At 46.0% G+C, this 19512-nt stretch overlaps 1 protein-coding gene across 1 annotated transcript; it reads left to right on the top strand.

The window, feature by feature from the left end:
- The first annotated feature begins 2780 nt into the window (after positions 1 to 2780).
- Positions 2781 to 14279, top strand: LOC115084720. Its single transcript, XM_029589946.1, has 2 exons — positions 2781 to 3453; positions 11898 to 14279. The coding sequence occupies exon 2, from the start codon at positions 12112 to 12114 to the stop codon at positions 13687 to 13689; it is 1578 nt and encodes a 525-aa protein (XP_029445806.1). The 5' UTR covers positions 2781 to 3453; positions 11898 to 12111; the 3' UTR covers positions 13690 to 14279.
- Positions 14280 to 19512: the final 5233 nt, after the last annotated feature.

Raw genomic sequence — 19512 nt, 5'->3', positions numbered from 1 at the left:
CCTGGATCGGCGCGGGCAAGGCTATCGATTTCGTATAGCCTGCGCGCGCCGAGCCGCGCAGCCTACCCCCGTTCCCTCCTAGGCCGCTCCGAAATCGGAGCGGCCTAGAAGGGAACTTTCCTTTGCCCTCCCCTCACCTTCCCCTCCCTTCCCCTACCTAACCCACCCGCCCGGCCCTGTCTAAACCCCCATCCTACCTTTGTCGGGGGATTTACGCCTCCCAGAGGGAGGCGTAAATCCCCGCGCGCCAGCGGGCCTCCTGCGCGCCGGGCCGCGACCTGGGGGCAGGTACGGAGGGCGCGGCCACGCCCCCGGGCCGTAGCCACGCCCCCGTACCCGCCCCCAAAACGCTGCCGACACGCCCCCGCAACGCCGCACGCTCCGGCCCCGCCCCCCGACACGCCTCCCGACACGCCCACTCCGAAAACCCCGGGACTTACGCGAGTCCCAGGGTTCTGCGCGCGCCGGTGAGCCTATGTAAAATAGGCTCACCGGCGCGCAGGGCCCTGCTCGCGTAAATCCGCCCGGTTTTGGGCGGATTTACGCGAGCAGGGCTCTGAAAATCCGCCCCTTAGTGTAGCTGGGTTCAAAAATGTTTTGGATAAGTTCCTGGAGGAGAAGTCCATTAACAGCTATTAATCAAGTTTACTTAGGGAATAGCCACTGCTATTAATTGCATCAGTAGCATGGAATCTTCTTAGTGTTTGGGTAATTACCAGGTTCTTGTGGTCTGGTTTGGCCTCTGTTGGAAACAGGATGCTGGGCTTGATGGACCCTTGGTCTGAGCCAGCATGGCAATTTCTTATGTTCTTAGACCTACTGTTTGTTTTCTACTTTTAACCAGTTCCTAATCCACAACAGGACACTGTCCCCTATCCCATGATTGTTTAGTTACTTAAGAAATCTCTTTTGAGGAACTTTGTCAAATGCTTTCTGGAAATCCAGATACACTATTGTTGCGGTGCCCGGCCACGGCAGCCCCCGGCCAGTTCCCCCTACTTCCTCGCTGCAGCAGGCCGCGAGCGATTGATCGCGCGGCTCTGGCTGCGTCCTCCTTCCAGCCAGCATCGGGGCCTCCCTTAATGCGCGTGTGTTGGAGGCCCCGCCTCTTAAAGGGACCGCGGTGGGAAAACCAGCCTGGCCCCAGAAAATGACGTCGGCAAGGAGAAGTATTTAAACCCCCAGCTGAAATCTAACATTGCCTTCGCAACAGGTCTTCTCTGTTTGCTTGCTTCAGACGTCCTTCGCTCCAAGTTCCTGCCTCGCTCCAAGTTCCTGCCTCTGTTCCTGTATCCAGTCCTCGGCTTGATCTCCAGGTTTGACCTCAGCTTGTCTTCATGTCTCTGACTGTCCGCTGCCCGTCCTGACCCTTGGCCTGTGACTCCGTTCTGCTTCTTCGCTGCCTGCCCCTGATCTTCTGCCTGGACTCCGTCCCGCCTCGTTGCTGCCTGCCCAGACCTGGATGGCTGACCCTGTCTTCATCTTTTACTTCTCATCAATACCACTGTCCAGAGACGAGTTCCATTGGGGGCAATCCCTCGGTGGTCATCACCGCTCGCTCAGGCTCAAGGGTCCACAACCGTAACAGTTTGTGAAGGCCATGGACCCGGTGGACTTATCTGGCCTCCAGGCTATGCCAGGCTTGGCTCAACGACTACAGCAGCAGCAGAAATGTCTGGAGGTCTTGTCCGCTACAGTAGAGCGCCTGTCTAGTCATCTAGACTCCGCTTCTGGGCTCGGGGTTGCCACCCCTCCTCCAATGGCTCCAGTTGCTCCGACTTCCATGAACCATATGCCAGCTCCACCTTGATTTGCCGGAGAACCCAAGCAATGCCAAGGATTCCTGAATCACTGCTTCATAAGGTTCTCCCTGCAGGAATAGCAGTTTCCATTGGATCGAGTTAAGACGTCTTTCATCCTCTCCTTACTGGATGGTAAAGCCCCTGGCTGGGCATCTCCACTTTGGGTGCGCGGCGATTCCATTCTGGGAGACCTGCCTCAGTTAGTCCGGACATTCCGCCAAGTATTTGATGAGCCGGGTTGCCAGTCTACTGCCACCTCTGAACTGCTTAACCTCTGCCAAGGTTCACGTACGCTGGCCGACTTCGCAGTGGAATTCCGCACCCTGGCATCCGAACTGGGATAGCATGAGTACAGCCTACATGGTATCTTCCTTGAGGGGTTGTCCTCCCTCATTAAAGATGAGTTAACCGCTCGGGAGCTTCTGGATGATTTTGAGGTGCTCATTGAACTGGCAGGCCGGATCGATCGGCGATTACAGCAGCGCATTAAGGAATTGAAGCCAGTCCATCATACGGTTTCCCTGGCCCCTTCCTTCTCTCACCCTTTGGTCACTCCAACAGCTTCTGGGGCTTCACTGGAATGTGGGGAGGAGCCTATGCAGCTAGGCTGTAGCCACCTGACAGCTTAAGAGAATCAGTGCCGAAGAAAGTTTGGATTGTGTCTTTCTTATGGTGGCAAGGGACATCTGTTGGCTCAATGTCCTGAATGTCTGGGAAACTCTCGGGTCTAGGCATCTCAGGGGAGCTGACCCTAGGCTGCATCAATACCGCTCCTCAATGTACTGTTCCTGTTACGCTGCAATTATCCGGAGGATCCTTTACGACGTTAGCTCATGTCAGCTGGAACTTCATCCTATCTGAACTAGTTCACCAACTGAAATTACCTGTGAGGCCCCATACACCACTGTTATTGGTCTCGTCCATCCAAGGAGACCCACTCCCAGTTATACGTCAAACCAGAGTTCGCCACAAGGTTAAAATAAATAATAAGAAATGAAATGAAGACTTCAGCAAAAATGCAGCACAAGTGAGAAACAGGCATGACCTTGAGCAAGAAACTGAAACAGTGGCTACACAAAAATCACTCATTATGAGTCCAAGGCCAGAAACCAGTGAACAGAAAAGTATCTCAGATAAAGGTATTTGACAGCTCTCAATTCTAGCCTTAGTATTAAGAAGCTTCTGTAATTTTCCATGCCTAATATGGTAAGCCCCGGAGAAAGAAAAAAAAGTAGAAACACTGTGCTATATAACAAAGCTATATGTGATGTATAAGTTGAGTAGCTACTGAGGCAAGTCACTATTTGGTACTGTCTCGAACTACTCCCGAGAGCTGACTATAATTCTCGCATTCTTATCTGTCTTGTTTCCTACTTTTATCTAATAAAAAGATATTTACTAGAGATTTGACTGAGGAATATTATTGATCACCAGTACTACAACCTGAGAGAGAAGGGCCCTCAGGTGGTAAGCACAGGGAGGAATGGTCCCCTGGAGGGGCTTTTCACTGGAGACACCCTCCCCAGTGAACATTTCTGGCGAGCTTGAGCCAGGAGTTCAGCACGAGGCGGTCGGCTGAATTCACGAACCCTGATAACATCGCTGATGAGACAGTGGTAAGCGTTTGACCGCGTTACCTTCCATCATTGGGGTAAGTCACAACTTTGTTTTAACCTTTTATATTTTGGTAATAAATTTGTGTGTGTTGGTCATAGTTTTTTTTGTTCTTTTTTATTTTGAGAATTTCCTGTCTTTTTCTATTGATAAGAATGCGGCAGTTTTGTAAGAAAGCTTTTACTTCTACACCTGAGGTTCATCAGTCTACACCTATAGCACAGGTGGTGAGTTATCACTGTCCTGATGAGAAGCAAATTTACAAATGTCATAACAAGTGGATTGGATGGGCTACAAATGATGCTTTTCTTGCCTGGCCAGCAGAAGGCTCATTTGACGATAGCCACCTTTCCCAGATTATGGCATATATTCAACAGAAGTATTCAAATAATGACTCAAAATTGAATTTTCATAAGCAAGTGCATAGTTGGTTTATTATGACTAAGACTTATTTGAACTCTGATACTTCATCTCAACACTCAGACGCTCACGCAAATACTCATACTAATAAAGAGATTCCAGCCCCATCTGCTCCCATTGCTGCCCCTCCCCCTTATTTTTCCGCTTTTCCTGCTGTGCAAACGCAGACTAATTATAATTTTGATAAGTTTGGTGAGCCTGCTTTAACGGCTTCCGGATATAATCCAGTTTATCCTAGTTTGTCTTCTGTGAGCCAACAGTCTACTTCCACTACTTCCACCGCTGCCTCTGCCCCCCCTATCCTCAAACCTGAATCTGCTTGGGTTGATATCGCTGGAAGAGTTCAGTGCACCCCTGTTGAAAAACATAAAGCAAGGGTTAAGTCATCAGATCCTGAGTTATTTGATCCTCCTAGTGAGGCATTTGGAGCATGCGGCTATTTACATGACCATCCAGAAGCTGTGGAGGCATTCGATCGCTATCTAACGCAAATTGACCCACAATTAGAACTGGATATTGGGGAGGATGGGCCCCCCCGAATTGCTAAGAATACTAGGTCTGAAAAGAAGGAGTGTCAGGAACAGGATATAGCAGAGAGTCAGAATTATCGACATGATTTAAAAGTACTAACCAAGTGTTTAAAGAAACTTGACAAACAAATTGAAGAGTGTTATGAGACAATGGCAGATGGGACTGGTACTCCTGTATCGCATCATACTAGATCTAGGAAGGGGAAAATACCTACCAGTGCCCCGACATATTTAATTGCCCCCGCTTTGACTACAAAGCCAAAAGATTTTGTAGCTACAGAAGAGCAATCTTATGAATTTGTTACTCTATGGATCACTGCTGTAAATAAGAGATCCATTAAATTAGCTCCCCAAATGCAGGCGTATTCTCTAGATGGAGATCTTACACATGAGGGAATGAATATCGCCCGTTGCTGTATTAGAGACAGTCCAGATCCCGCATGGGATGAACAACAGTTAGAATATATGTTGCAAGGATTGGTCATTTGGGAAAAATATGAAGGAACTCACCCTCTTACAACCCCGGTTCCTCCCAGCCCACCTACAACTACAGAGCAGTGCACTACTGTTTTGCCTCTTATAACAAGAGCAAATTCTGTGGTGTACAAACCCTGGTCTTTTGCTGATCTGGAAACATTATTGTCTAAACTGCCCAGTATCATCAGGGGTGCCGGTCCATGGATTAGTGAATTTGAAAAGCATACTAGTGGGTACCGTCTAGCTTTGGGAGATATTAAGGCTGTGTTTGCTCAGACCCCTGGCTTAGTCTCTGCTACTGTATGGGCTGCTGCTGGATTAGGGCAAATATTAACCACTTCTGTGTATGATGGAGATGGGTTTAATCAGCACCGCACTGCTCTATGGGGAACCTTGAGACACATGTTTCCATTGCAGAGAGATTTCGGTCGACTCACTGCAACACGCTGGGACCATAAGTCCGTAACTTTTGAGACACATTTACAAAATTTCCGTACCATTTTTGAACAAGAAATGGGTGAGTCATTTACAAACCCAAATCAGTTACCCATTTTTTGTCATATGTTCTTGCAGACTCTGCCTGATAAGGTTAGGCAGCCATTGTTAAACATAGTAGGGTTACAAAATATGCCATGGCCCGCGATGAACAATCATATTTTGCATCACATTCAGAGGTTTGAGGAAGGACAGACTAAGCCTGCAGATGAACTGATAAAATTACAGAGTAAATTGTGTGCCCTGGAGTTAGCCCAGAAACAACAGGTGAAATCAGATTCACAGAGCAGTGCCACTCCTCCCAATACATACAAACCAGATAGTGATTATGCCACCATACCTGATAGCCCTAATGTTTTATATGAGACAGCCCAGAACAGACAATCACGAGGTGCTTATGGTCCACGAGGTCGAGGTTTTGACCGGCGTAGAGGGGAGCAATGGAACTCTGCCCCCGATTGGCCATCACCTCAGAGGAGAGATCCTAATTTAACATGTTGGAACTGCAATAAGAGAGGACATTTTGCTCGTGAATGTCGTGGTTTGCCCATGCCAAGACGGAAACCCGCACCCCGAGGGTGGGACCCAGATCAATGGGGACCGGCTCCTGTTACGCGCCGTTACCCCTCTCCCCAATGACTACCAAAGGAACAAGCCTTAGTAGTGCATGCTCAGATAGGCTTACCGGAACCGCGTGTAGAATTGCTCATTGAAAATGGTCCTGTTTGGTTTTTGATTGATACTGGAGCTTCATATTCAGTATTACAGACTTTGCCACCCAATGTTAAATTATCCCATAATACGGCTGAAGTGACAGGTTTAACCGGCACACCTGTAGACACTTCCTTTACTGAACCCTGTCAAATCAGTTACCAAGGAGTCACAATGACTGCTCCATTTTTGCATGTGCCACAGTGCCCTATCAACTTGCTTGGTCGAGACTTACTGCAAGCTTTTCAGTTTGAGTTACATTTTGGTGCGACAGGGAAACCTGACAGTTTGTTACTGGCTGTTGCAGCCCACACTCAGTCTAGAATAGATCAAATGTTAGCAGAGATTCCTATGTCTTTATGGGCAATGGGAGGGAGTTCTGATTACGGGTTTAGCGTGACTGCAACACCGCACAAGATTACATTAAAAGATGAGACTAAAGGTCCCATACAGGAACAATATCCTTTACCCTCTGAGGCTATGTCTTCGGCACAGAAAGAAATTACAAAGTTAGTTGAAGCTGGTGTTTTGGAAGTTTCTAGTTCACCATTTAATACTCCTTTGTTTCCTATAAAAAAGAAAGATAACAGTTGGCGAATAGTACAAGATTTGCGTCTGCTTAATGAATTAACAGTGCCAATTTATCCTAATGTCCCCAACCCCGTTACCCTTTTGCAGAATTCCACCTTACATCCCTACAAATCCACAATTGATTTATCCAATGCATTTTTTTGTATTCCTTTGAGTCAGGAATCACGACCCCTGACAGCATTTCAGTGTGGTCCTACTGCCTATCAGTGGACACGCCTTCCCCAGGGGTTTCGTGATAGTCCTACTATTTTTAGCACCCATTTACAGATTTGTCTAGAATCATTTGTTCAATCTCTGCCCTCCTCCGTGACCTTACTGCAGTACGTTGATGATATCTTACTGACTGCTGAAACTGAAGCTCTTTCTATTGAATACACCAAACATTTACTTCTCAGGTTGCATGCATTGGGATACAAAGTAAACAGGAAAAAGCTTAGGGTAGCTCAACTTACGGTACCTTTTTTAGGCAACACACTCACCCCCACGTCTAGAATATTAAGTGAAGATATAACTGCTGCATTAGCTGCTTTAGGGAATCCCACAACCGTTACAGCTGTGCGTGCCATTCTAGGTTTGCTTAATTTCTGCCGTCTATGGATACCTGCTTTTAGTGAGAGAGCTCTCTTTCTGTATGAACATTCGAAGGGTCCTGGGAAATCCCCGGTATGTTTATCAAAACAGGAAAAAGACTTGTTAGGTCAACTTATTTTAGATGCTTGTGCAGTCCGCCCCTTGCAGTACTATGATTCCTCATTGCCAATTGATTTATGGATCACCCATGGAGACCGCTCGTGGGCCGCGGTAGGAATGCAGAAAGATTTGCCTGGGCTGTACCTTTCAGGGAAATTTTCATGGGTAGAATTAGGAATGTCGGCTTGTGAAAGGGGCATTGTGGCTGCAGCAGCTGCTAGAGATAAGCTACAGCATCAGATTCCATATGCAGAGGTTAACTTGCATACTACCCATGATATAGCTTTTTTGTTACAATCGCCTCAACTTAGGCTTACAGCATCTCGTACAGGAAAATATAAAGCATTGTTACTTAGTTCACACACTACCATAAAAGTCTGGAATAAAAATATTCCAGCCCCTGTAAGAGCTTTAACTGAGATATTAGAAGGACTTCCCCTGATCCCCCATAAATGTTCTACAGTAGAATTTCCTGATTCTTTACATTTACAGACAGAGCCCCTACTACAAGGCATTCATTACTTTACTGATGGAGGAGGTGGAAGGGGAGGGGGTACGAGTTTTGCTGTAATAGAATTGCCTTATCAGAAAAAAACTCCCACCTCTACACATGTTTTTACATTGCCGCCCCATCTATCAGCTCAGGAGGCTGAATTGTGTGCTGTAACTTGGGCATGCACACAGTATCTGGAACATTATGTCACCAAAAGTCCTGGGTTACAGGTTACAGTTTATACTGACTCACATTACATATATGCATCTTTACACACATACCGTCGAAAGTGGCAGAGAAGAGGGATGCTTTCCAGTTCAGGAGCCACTTTGGCATCATTACCTTTATGGGACAAATTGTTTACTACTCTGCACACGCTCTCTGAACAGGGACACACGATAGCCATAGTATGGGTTAAGGCACACCAGGACCCATTACTTTCCTGGGAAGCATATGGAAATAATTTAGCTGATCAAGTAGCTACTGCTGCTCTTCCAAAGACTGCTTATGTGACTACACGGGCACAAGCTCAGAGAGAAACCGCTGATATGGAAAAATCAGAGCCCAGTCCTGTTTATGATCTAGATGAAATAAAATATCCACCACCTGAAAAAGACAATGACTCAGACAGCACTGATGAGGAATCAACAATTCATGATGAATACTCCCTTATACACGCCTTTGAATTACAACAACTTCATACACAACAAGAATTGCATTCTTGGATCGCAGCAGGAGCTAGTGTACACACTTTAGAGCAGCGGTTCTCAACCTATGGGTCGCGACCCCGGCGGGGGTCGAACGCCCAAAACACAGGGGTCGCCTAAAGCAGGGGTCCCCAACCACCGGTCCGCGGACCGGGGCCGGGCCGTGGGAGTTTTTTGCCGGTCCGCGGCGCCGCCAAGCACCGGCAGGTGTGTCGCGCGCTCCCGGTCTCTCCCGCTGCCATTGCCGCCGGGCTGTCAGCAAGTTCAAGCCCAGCGGGAACGGCAGCGGCGCTAGAAGAAGCTGTGCACCCGTGGCTGGGCCTTTTCTTCTTCCTGCGCCTGCCCCCCCCCCCCCCGTGACCCGGAACAGGAAGTGAATCGCGGTGCGCGGGAAGGAGAGAGAGCCGCGCCACGCGAAAAAGTAGCAGCAGCGGCTGCAGCATCGGTCCTCGAGCAATAGAAGTAGCCGGTAATGGAGAAAGGAGACAGCAGCATGAGCCTCCCGCGGCTGATGGGATTCTTCTTTCTTGGCCAGCGGAGGCTGCTGCAGCTCCCATTTGTGCTCGGGGGAGAAGAGGAAGTGAGTGAGAGAAAGAGAGAGAAGCAGCCAGCCAGCCTGTGTGTGATTGACTGGTCAGAGAGCTGATGTGTGTGTGTATGTGAGAGACAATGAAAGTGATTGCTCAGGGAGATGACTGATGTGTATGTGAGAATGAGACATTAGTCAGGGAGGTGACTGATGTGTGTGTGTGAGAGAGAGAAAAAGCATGGAAGTGAGAAGTCTGGGTATGTGAGAAAGCATGGGCGTAAGAAGCCTGGTGTTGTGGGGGTGAAAGAAAGCATGGGAGTGAGAAACCTGGGTGAGTGTGCATGCATGAGAGAGAGAGACTGCTTGGTAAGGTGATGGTGCGTGTGAGAGAAAAAGACTGGTGTGTGTGTGTGAATATGAGAGAATGTGATTCAGGGAATGAGAAGCCTGTGCACGTGGAGAGTGAGCATGGAAATGAGAGAGACTGGTGTGTGTGTAACAGAGAGAAAGTGATTATGGGAATGAGAAGCCTGTGCATGTGGAGAGAACAAGCATGGGAGTGAGAGACTGGTGAGTGAGTGTGTGTGTGTGTGTGTGAGAGAGAGAGAGAGAGACAGAGAAAGTGATTATGAGAGTGAGAAGCCCATATATGTAAGTAGAACACGGGAGTGGGAAGCCTGTGTGTGTGTGTGTGGCATGAGAGAAACTGTTCAGGAAGGTGACTGGTGTGTGTGTGTGTGTGAGAAAGTGATTATGAGAGTGAGAAGCCCGTATATGTAAGTAGAACACGGGAGTGGGAAGCCTGTGTGTGTGTGTGTGTGTATGGCATGAGAGAAACTGTTCAGGAAGGTGACTGGTGTGTGTGTGCCAAAGACTGTTTGGGCGATGATTGGTGTGTGAGAGACAGAAACTGGTCATGGGGGCATGACTGGTATGGTGTGTGTGTGTAAGAGACATGGGCACTAAGGAAGAGGACCATAAGTATAGAACTTAGCTTCTACTGCTGCTTCTGGTGAGTGCCACGGCCTGCAGGGAAGGGGAGTAGGAGAGCTGCTGGAGGGGGTAAGTAAAGGTGGCTTTTTAAGTTTATTTTTCTTGACTGCCATTTTAATTGTGTGATGTCTGCTTTTTTGAAATATTTTATTGGTGTTTGGAGAATGTTTAATAGTTTTTATGAGTTTTTAATTGTTGGATGTTCATAGCTGTTTTGAAACATTTATTCTGCTTATTAGTATAGTTTTACAATTATTTCTGTGTGGGGATCTATAGCTGCTTGCTAGTTCTGTTTTCCTAATAAGAGGTGTATTGGTTTTTAGGACCTGATTTAATATTTGTAGTGTTGCCTTTTCATAGATAGGGTTGCTCCTGTTTGAGTGTATTCCATAATACAGGTGTAACTGTGTGCGGATTAGTTTATGTGCATTACTACAGATCCTGGGAGTATGTTAGGTCGGTTCTGTGTCTGTTACCGAGATGAGATATTTTGCTAGCATGTAAGCGTTTGTATCGGTCTTATTTGTTGTGTTTTCTCAGAGGACATGCATTGGTGGTAAACTGCTGTCTTTTCATAAGTAGGGCTATTGAGCCTGGAAATAGAAGGAGTTTGAGTTGCTGTTACTGAGATGTCACTAGAACCAGAATATCTTTTTTGTAGGGTGAGTTGTATGGGGAATGTCATAATTCTGCTTTACATCCATTATTGTGGGTCAGGGGGGTTCCTGTGGATACAAACTGTACTTTTACATCTAGCCCCGTGACGATCATGGGTCAGTGTGCCATGCATGTGAGAACCTATGGTGAGTTGAGTTACATTCACATTATAAATGTCATAATTAAATGATAAGTGTGCACTAAAATCCAACCCCATCCATAACCCCGCCCCCATATGACCAAAGCCCCGCCCTCACCCCACCCTCACGGGGCGAGGGCGGGGCGAGGGGTCACCGCAACATGAGGAACTGTATTGCGGGGTCACGGCATTAGAAAGGTTGAGAACCACTGCTTTAGAGGGATATGATGGAGTATTTTATGTGCATCCTTCAGGTAAATTGTGTCTTCCTGCTTTAGGCTTTAAGAAGCTATTGCCTTATTTACATCTTCCTGCCCATGTACCTGCTGCACAGCTAGCCAATCGTCTTCATGAGCTTTGGAGGACGCCAGGCCTTACTAAAATGTGTCATGACTATGTCTCTCATTGTGTGATATGTCAAACTGCTATCCCTCGACGAGGTCCACATGTAGAGCCAGGTCACATTCCCAAACCTTCAGGCCCAGGCCTGGAATGGCATTGTGATTATACTGATATGAATACCCGTTCGGGACCATATCGTTACCTCTTGGTCTGTGTGGATGCTTACTCCCAATGGATAGAAGCATTTCCCTGTAGAAAAGAAACAGGATGTGAGATGGCAAAAGCCCTCTGCAGGCATATCATCCCTCGGTTTGGTTTTCCAAATGTAATAGTTACTGATAATGGATCTCACTTTCATAATCATTTGCTTAATACCCTTCTGTCAACCTTACAGTGTCATCACAGGCGAGTTTCTGTATACCGACCAACTAGTAATGGTTTGGTGGAACGATGCAATGGACTCTTGAAGACCCAATTGCGAATTCTCAGTATGGAATTAAAGAAGGATTGGGTTACCTGTCTGCCCTGGGCTTTGTTATATCTGCGACAGGCCCCTACTTCAAAGCACCATTTGTCTCCTTTCCAGATTTGTACAGGCCGTCCCATGCCATGGAAGTCTCTCACAGAGATGGTGCAGCTAGATGACTTTCCTATATATTGGGCCAGTCTTCAACATGCTTTACAGATTATTTCTTGTTCCCTTTCAGATAAAGATCCTGAGAAAGGACCCCCTGAACTTCCTGTTGCTATTGGGGACTTGGTTTATCGTCAGCATTTCACCCACAAGACTTGGCAAAATCCAGTGTACCTGGGACCCTATAAAGTTGTTGCTGCTACCCCTACTGCTGTTTGCCTAGAAGGAGATACCGTTTGGACACATGTGAAGGACATTAGACATTGAGTATTAGCCAACAGAACATAATGACGTCCCTGTTCCCTGTTGTATGTATTTTGTTGTGTGTATGCCAGCTGACAATTGAATTTCCTATCGAACGAGCTCCTTTCCAAGGACAGACTAACTTATGGGTTCGAGGTATTCATGAATTGGTTAAGACTCTCCCGCCCCATATTACTGATTGTATCATTTGTACCCCACGTCCAAAAGCCATCTCTCATATTCCAGCTATCACCTTACCAGTCCCATTACACCACATCTTAGGATTTAAAGACAGTAAAGAACATAATATTACCCTAGATCCATTAGCAGGACAAACATGGACACAATATTTGGGTAGCACCGCACATCCTCCACTTACAGCCGATCTGCCAAGAAATGGTTACCTTTGCCTTAGTAATGTTACTTCCCTGAACCCTATTCCCTGCAACTATACTTACTACACATACAATACAACGTGGATTATTCATAAGGGAACCGTTTTATCCAGAACCCCTATCACTGAGCTCATGCTAAAATGTAATTGCACAATTATTTCCCTTTCTATGACTGTTAGTCCACTCTGCCTCACATGTGTGTTAAAGCTATCAGAGATTGTGAATGTAGCTACAGAAACCCAATACACTCGCATTTTCAATTCCACATACACTGTCTGCGCACCTGAGTTTGACTCTCCCTTTATACCTTGTGCTATACTGGGTAGATTTAATTCTCCTTTTGTTTATGGTCCTTATGACAGTAACAATTATACTGTAATACAAAATTTCACAAATCTTTATGTGGGACATTATTGGTTATGTGATGGAATAGTCTTTCTCAAACTCCCCACATGCTATGATTTCTGTGTATTAGTTACTTTTAACTATTTTTCCCGAGTTATTCCACTATTGCACCCTACGCATAACCGCTCCCGAAGGAATGTTCCCTTAGCTGTCCCTGAAGACCAAGCAATTCAACTCTCGTTGGATTATATTAATTCCACCTACCCTTTAACCAAAACTAGATTAGATGCGCTTAGTTACACTTCATGGTTACCCTTTGCTCAGCCTGCGGTAGCTGCTGAATTAGGTATGGCTATTAGACGATTACAATCTGTGTTACATGTAGTGACACATGAGCTAGGAATTGCTTTAAGAGCTTTACAGCAAACAGTTGATGAACTTACCATAGTTTCTACTTATAATCGACATGGCTTAGATTACATGCTTGCAGCTCAAGGTGGCTTATGCACTGTGTTAAATAGTTCTGAATGCTGTACTGTAGTGGTAAATCGTTTTTATATTGTACGTAATGCTATGCAAAAGATACAGGATTTAGCTAAACTTCAAGTTAGTGATTTTAAAGGAGGGTTGTCTATATCTTGGTGGGATTCTTTCTCTTCCTGGTTCTCTAGTTTGGCCATTCACCTGCGAGGCCTAGTGGGCTTTGCTATTGGATTCCTTGCCCTATGCCTACTGTTATGTTTCTGTCTCCCGTGCATTTGCTCATGCCTGCAACACCTTCGTCCTAAGATGCTTTCTGCCAAGATTATGGTCTCTCAGAACAACTATGTGCCTACTCTATATGCTGAACCACGGGTTCTTGAAACTGAATCCCTTATGTAAAACCGATGGTAAGAATAGTATGCTTGGCTATGACGGGTAAGATCAGGGTCTCCTATCACTAGGACAGGTGATGCTTGGCAACCTAAGACAGCCGGATACGAGCCATCAGGTATGAAGAATTATTAGCTATAATTCTTCAAGAGGGGAATGAAGATGGAATGAGTTAAAATAAATAATAAGAAATGAAATGAAGACTTCAGCAAAAATGCAGCACAAGTGAGAAACAGGCATGACCTTGAGCAAGAAACTGAAACAGTGGCTACACAAAAATCACCCATTATGAGTCCAAGGCCAGAAACCAGTGAACAGAAAAGTATCTCAGATAAAGGTATTTGGCAGCTCTCAATTCTAGCCTTAGTATTAAGAAGCTTCTGTAATTTTCCATGCCTAATATGGTAAGCCCCGGAGAAAGAAAAAAAAGTAGAAACACTGTGCTATATAACAAAGCTATATGTGATGTATAAGTTGAGTAGCTACTGAGGCAAGTCACTATTTGGTACTGTCTCGAACTACTCCCGAGAGCTGACTATAATTCTCGCATTCTTATGTCTTGTTTCCTACTTTTATCTAATAAAAAGATATTTACTAGAGATTTGACTGAGGAATATTATTGATCACCAGTACTACAACCTGAGAGAGAAGGGCCCTCAGGTGGTAAGCACAGGGAGGAATGGTCCCCTGGAGGGGCTTTTCACTGGAGACACCCTCCCCAGTGAACACAAGGGACATCTGTTGGCTCAATGTCCTGAATGTCTGGGAAACTCTCGGGTCTAGGCATCTCAGGGGAGCTGACCCTAGGCTGCATCAATACCGCTCCTCAATGTACAGTTCCTGTTACGCTGCAATTATCCGGAGGATCCTTTACGACGTTAGCTCATGTCAGCTGGAACTTCATCCTATCTGAACTAGTTCACCAACTGAAATTACCTGTGAGGCCCCATACACCACTGTTATTGGTCTCGTCCATCCAAGGAGACCCACTCCCAGTTATACGTCAAACCAGAGTTCGCCACAAGGAAGAAGTGTCCTTCTTTATCCTCAAGAAATCCATCCATCCATCCTAGATCTTTCTTGGCTACAGAAACACCCACCATTGACTGGAAGACCCTACAGATTACGGCCTGGGGCACTGATTGCTTTTCTACCTGTCTTCAACAAAGACCTCAACCACACTTGATGCTTGCTAGCACTACCCTTCAGTTGCATCGGTCCTTCGACTGCGCCATTGACCTGCTAATCGGCACTGTTCCGCCCCGTGGATGGGTGTATCTGCTTTCCCTACCAGAGATGCAGGCAATGTCTAAATATATAAAAGAAAACCTCGATAGAGGTTTTATTCATCCATCTTCTCCAGCGGGTGCAGGGTTCTTCTTTGTAGCCAAGAAGGATGGTTCTCTAAGACCCTGTATAGACTATAGGGGGCTCAACACGATCACTCGTAAGGATTGTTATCCACTTCCTCTGATTCCTGAACTATTGGACTGCCTCCATGGAGCCAAGGTGTTCTCTAAGTTGGATCTTCGAGGGGCCTACAATCTGGTCCGAATAAAACCCAGAGACGAATGGAAAACCGCGTTCAGTACACACGACGGCCATTACGAATATCTCGTAATGCCATTTGGACTTTGCAGTGCACCCGAGGTGTTCCAAAATTTAATGAATGAAATATTCTGGGACATGCTTCCTAAAGGTATAATTGCCTACCTTGATGACATCCTAATCTATTCCAAGGACCTGAAAATACATCGCACCGATGTTCTTCAGGTTCTCCAGCGTCTAAGAGAACACCGTCTATTTGCAAAATTAGAAAAATGTCTCTTTGAACAGGAGTCCCTGCCTTTTTTGGGCTTCATTATATCTACTACCAGCTTCTGAATGGACCCGAACAAGTTAACCAGTATCCGGGAGTGGCCGCAACCAGTGGGACTTCATTCATTGCAACGTTTCTTGGCTTTGCCAATTTCTACAGGAATTTCATTCCCCATTATTCACGTATCATAGCACCTTTAACGGTGCTAACTAAGAAAGGTGCCGACACTAAGCATTGGTCAGCTGAGGCCATCCACACCTTCGAAGAATTAAAGAAGGCATTTCTGCAAGAGCCGTGCCTTCATCATCCCAATCCAGCTTGTTCATTCATCGTGGAAGTCGATGCCTCTTACTTCGTGGTAGGGGCGGTGCTCAGCCAACATTCTCCTCAAGGGACTCTCCTCTCCTGCTCCTTCTTAACATAGAAATGACAGGAAAAAGACCAATCGGCCCATCCAGTCTGCCCAGCAAGCTTCGACTCTTATTTTGCATTGCTTATCTGTTTCACCAACCACCAACTTCAGGGCTCTTGCTGGTAACTGTTTGATTCAAATTTCCTGCCATTTCCTGTCATTGATGCAGAGAGTAATGTTCATTGATGCAGAGAGTAATGTTGGAGTTGCATCAAAGGTGAGCATAAGGCTTATGTTTAAGGGTTGTAACCGCTGCATCAAGCAAGCTACCCCGATGCTTGTTCACCCAGACCGCACAGATCGATGTCTTGTTGGTTGTTGCCTGAATGTAAATCCTGTTTTCTACTTTTTTCCTCCTGGCATAGAAGCAGAGAGCAGCACTGTATATGTATTCAAAGTGATGTATCAGGCTTAATTGGTTTAGGGTAGTAACCACCGTAATAAGTAAGCTACCCCCATGCTTATTTGTTAACCCAGATTATGAAGTTTAGTCCTTGTTGGTTGTTATCTGAATGCTAATCCTCTTTTCCACATTTCCCCTGCCGTAGAAGCAGAGAGCAATGCTGTGTATGCATTCGAGTGATGTATCAGGCTTAATTGGTTTAGGGTAGTAACCACCGTAATAAGTAAGCTACCCCCATGCTTATTTGTTAACCCAGATTATGAAGTTTAGTCCTTGTTGGTTGTTATCTGAATGCTAATCCTCTTTTCCACATTTCCCCTGCCATAGAAGCAGAGAGCAATGCTGTGTATGCATTCGAGTGATGTATCAGGCTTAATTGGTTTAGGGTAGTAACCGCCGTAATAAGCAAGCTACCCCCACGTTTATTTATTTACCCAGATTGTGTAGTTCAGTCCTTTTTGGTTGTTATCTGAATGCAAATCCTCTTTTCCACATTTCCCTTTGCCGTTGAAGCAGAGAGCAATGTTGGAGTTGCAATAACTGTGCAAGGGATTTTTTTTGAGTAAGGGTAGTAATCACCAGGTAGTAAACATTCCAGCAAGCCACCCCCATGGCTCTACTCTTCATTCCCATCCTCTAGCCTTTATGGATCCTCCTCAGCCAGTGTTTGTGGGGGTGGCACTAATTGGATTTGGCTTGCCAGAGCCTAATGTGCTTTGGTAACTGAATCATTTGGAGCTGGGATCTTCATGAACCAGCGCCTTGCCTGTTGAAGTTAAGTACAAAATTGTTTGGTTATTTACCAGTGTTTAGAACTAGGGCATTATATTTGCCAAACTTGTGCACTATCTGTTACAAAGAAGCTAAATTGAAATTGTAACTTGTGAGAGCTTTTTAGTCTGCTTTCAAGGGCCAGCCATTAATTCAGATCAGACACTTCCTCCTCAGCCAGTGTTTGTGGGGGTGGTACTGCTTTCTAGCTAAACTGCTTTTGGCAGCAGACTTAGGGCCGGATTTACAAGAGTTATGCGCGTAACCCTTTTAAAAACCCCCTGCGCGCGCTGAGCCTATATTGCATAGGCTTCCGGCGCGCACAAAGCCCCGAGATGCGCCTAAGTCCCAGGGCTTTCTTGGGGTGGGCGTGTCATGGGGGCGTGATGCGGTTTCCGCGTCATCGGGGGCATGTTGGGGGAGCGTGACGTGGTCAGCGCATCATCTGGGGGCGGTGCCATGGGCGTGGTTTTGGCCTGGGGGCGTTCCGGGTGCGTGGCCATGTCCTCCGGACCAGCCCCCGGACTGGAACATGGAGCGCGGGAGCTGGCCCAGCGTGCGGAAAGTTACACCTGCTTCAAGCAGGCGTAACTTTCATGATAGAGGTAGTGGGGGGTTTAGATAGGGCCAGGGGTGGGTTAGGTAAGGGAAGGGAGGGGAAGGTGGGGGGAGGGAACGGAGGCAGGCTGCGCGGCTCGGCGCGCATAGGCTGCTGATTTTGGGCAGCCTTGCGTGCGCCGACCCCGGATTTTAATGGATACGCACGGCTACGTGCATATGAACAAAAGTACGCAAGTGCGCAGATTTATAAAATCTGCCCCTTAGTGTATTGCAGGGGCATTCAAGTCCTCAGTCTGATTTGAACTTGAAGGAGGCAGCCAGAAGCACAAGCTCTTGGGGAGAGATAAGGAAAAGCTTATATTAGTAGCCAAATCTGCGGGAGGGTCTGTTCAAAATCAATAGCAGATAGTGTCCAGTGAACAGCCCTGGCCACGTGTTAACTGTTTAACTCCCACCCACCCCTAGGTTTGTTTTTCTGATATAGTCTGCCTGAATACATAATTGGCAACTAGATAAATTAATAATTTGGTAATCCCTTAGGTGTTATCCATCAAATATGGACTATCCAATGTAATTATTGTGGAGCCTTTATTTTGAGGGAAATCATCTGGAAACTAAGGGCTTGCCCCATTTGCTCAGAACTCTCTTCCTTGAAAAAGGAGTTGGCTCAAGTTAAAGCTAAATTAGCTTCAATGAAGAAAGTCTCACCCACTCTACATTATTCAGGAATTAATTCCCCATTACCACAGAAAAACCAAAAGTCAAGCAAAAAGAGATTTACAGTGGGCTCAGGTAGGATAAGACCTGTGACCCACAGTCACCCATTCTTGACAGCTGTGCAGCCCACAAGTCTACCCCACCACTCACACAGGGCATTAATTAACTAAAAAAACAACAGGATTACAGTGGGCTCTGGTAGAATTAGACCTGTGATGCGGACACACACTGTATCAAGTGCAACAAGTACAAAACGCCTTCTCTGTATTAAATACTGAAGAAGTTCTTGAGAAAAAGATTGAAGTGTTGTCTGAAAAGAGAGAAGAAACCCAATGCATACAGAAATTCCAGATCAGTAACCAAAGGAAAAAGCTCATTGTGTTGGATGAATCTGACATCAGAGGCACTAATTTGCGAAGGGAAAGGGTGAAGTAGATAACAAAACTCAACTAAAGTCACAAAAGGAGTCCAGGAACAACAGTAACCTGAATGATGAAATCTGGAAAGCTATGTACACAAATGCTCGTAGTTTGGGCAATAAAATCCCAGATCTGCAAGCCCTAATGGAGGAGGTGGACTTGGACGTTGTTGCTGTCACAGAGACATGGTTCATGGAATCACATGATTGGAATACGACAATACCGGGCTATAACTTGTTAAGGAAGGACAGAGAGGATAGGAAAGGGGGAGGAGTGGCTCTTTATGTCAGAAACAATATCCAAGCATCTGAGCTGCAAGGAAGATGGGGCAATGAAGACACTTTATGGGCCAACCTAAAAAAAGATGGGGCATCCATTTTTATTGGAGTGGTTTACAGGCCTCCAAACCAAAAGGAAGAGCTGGACAGAGATCTGGTTGAAGACATCCAAAAGATGGAAAGAAGGGAGAAGTGGTGATCATTGGAGACTTTAATTTGCCGGATGTAGACTGGAGAATCCCATCTGCAGAATCTAACAATAGTATAGAAATAGTGGATCCCCTGCAAGGAGCTTTGTTCAAACAAATGGTAATGGAACCCACAAGAGAGGGGGCTATACTCGATTTAGTGCTCACTAAGGGAGATAATGTCTCTGATGGCCAGGTGGGTGCCCACCTCAGCACCAGTGATCATCATTTGGTATGGTTTAATATCACAAAAAGGATACGGAA

The sequence above is a fragment of the Rhinatrema bivittatum genome, chromosome 2, assembly GCF_901001135.1.
Source record: "Rhinatrema bivittatum chromosome 2, aRhiBiv1.1, whole genome shotgun sequence".
Lineage (NCBI taxonomy): Eukaryota > Metazoa > Chordata > Amphibia > Gymnophiona > Rhinatrematidae > Rhinatrema > Rhinatrema bivittatum.
This window is presented reverse-complemented; position numbering and strand designations above follow the sequence as displayed.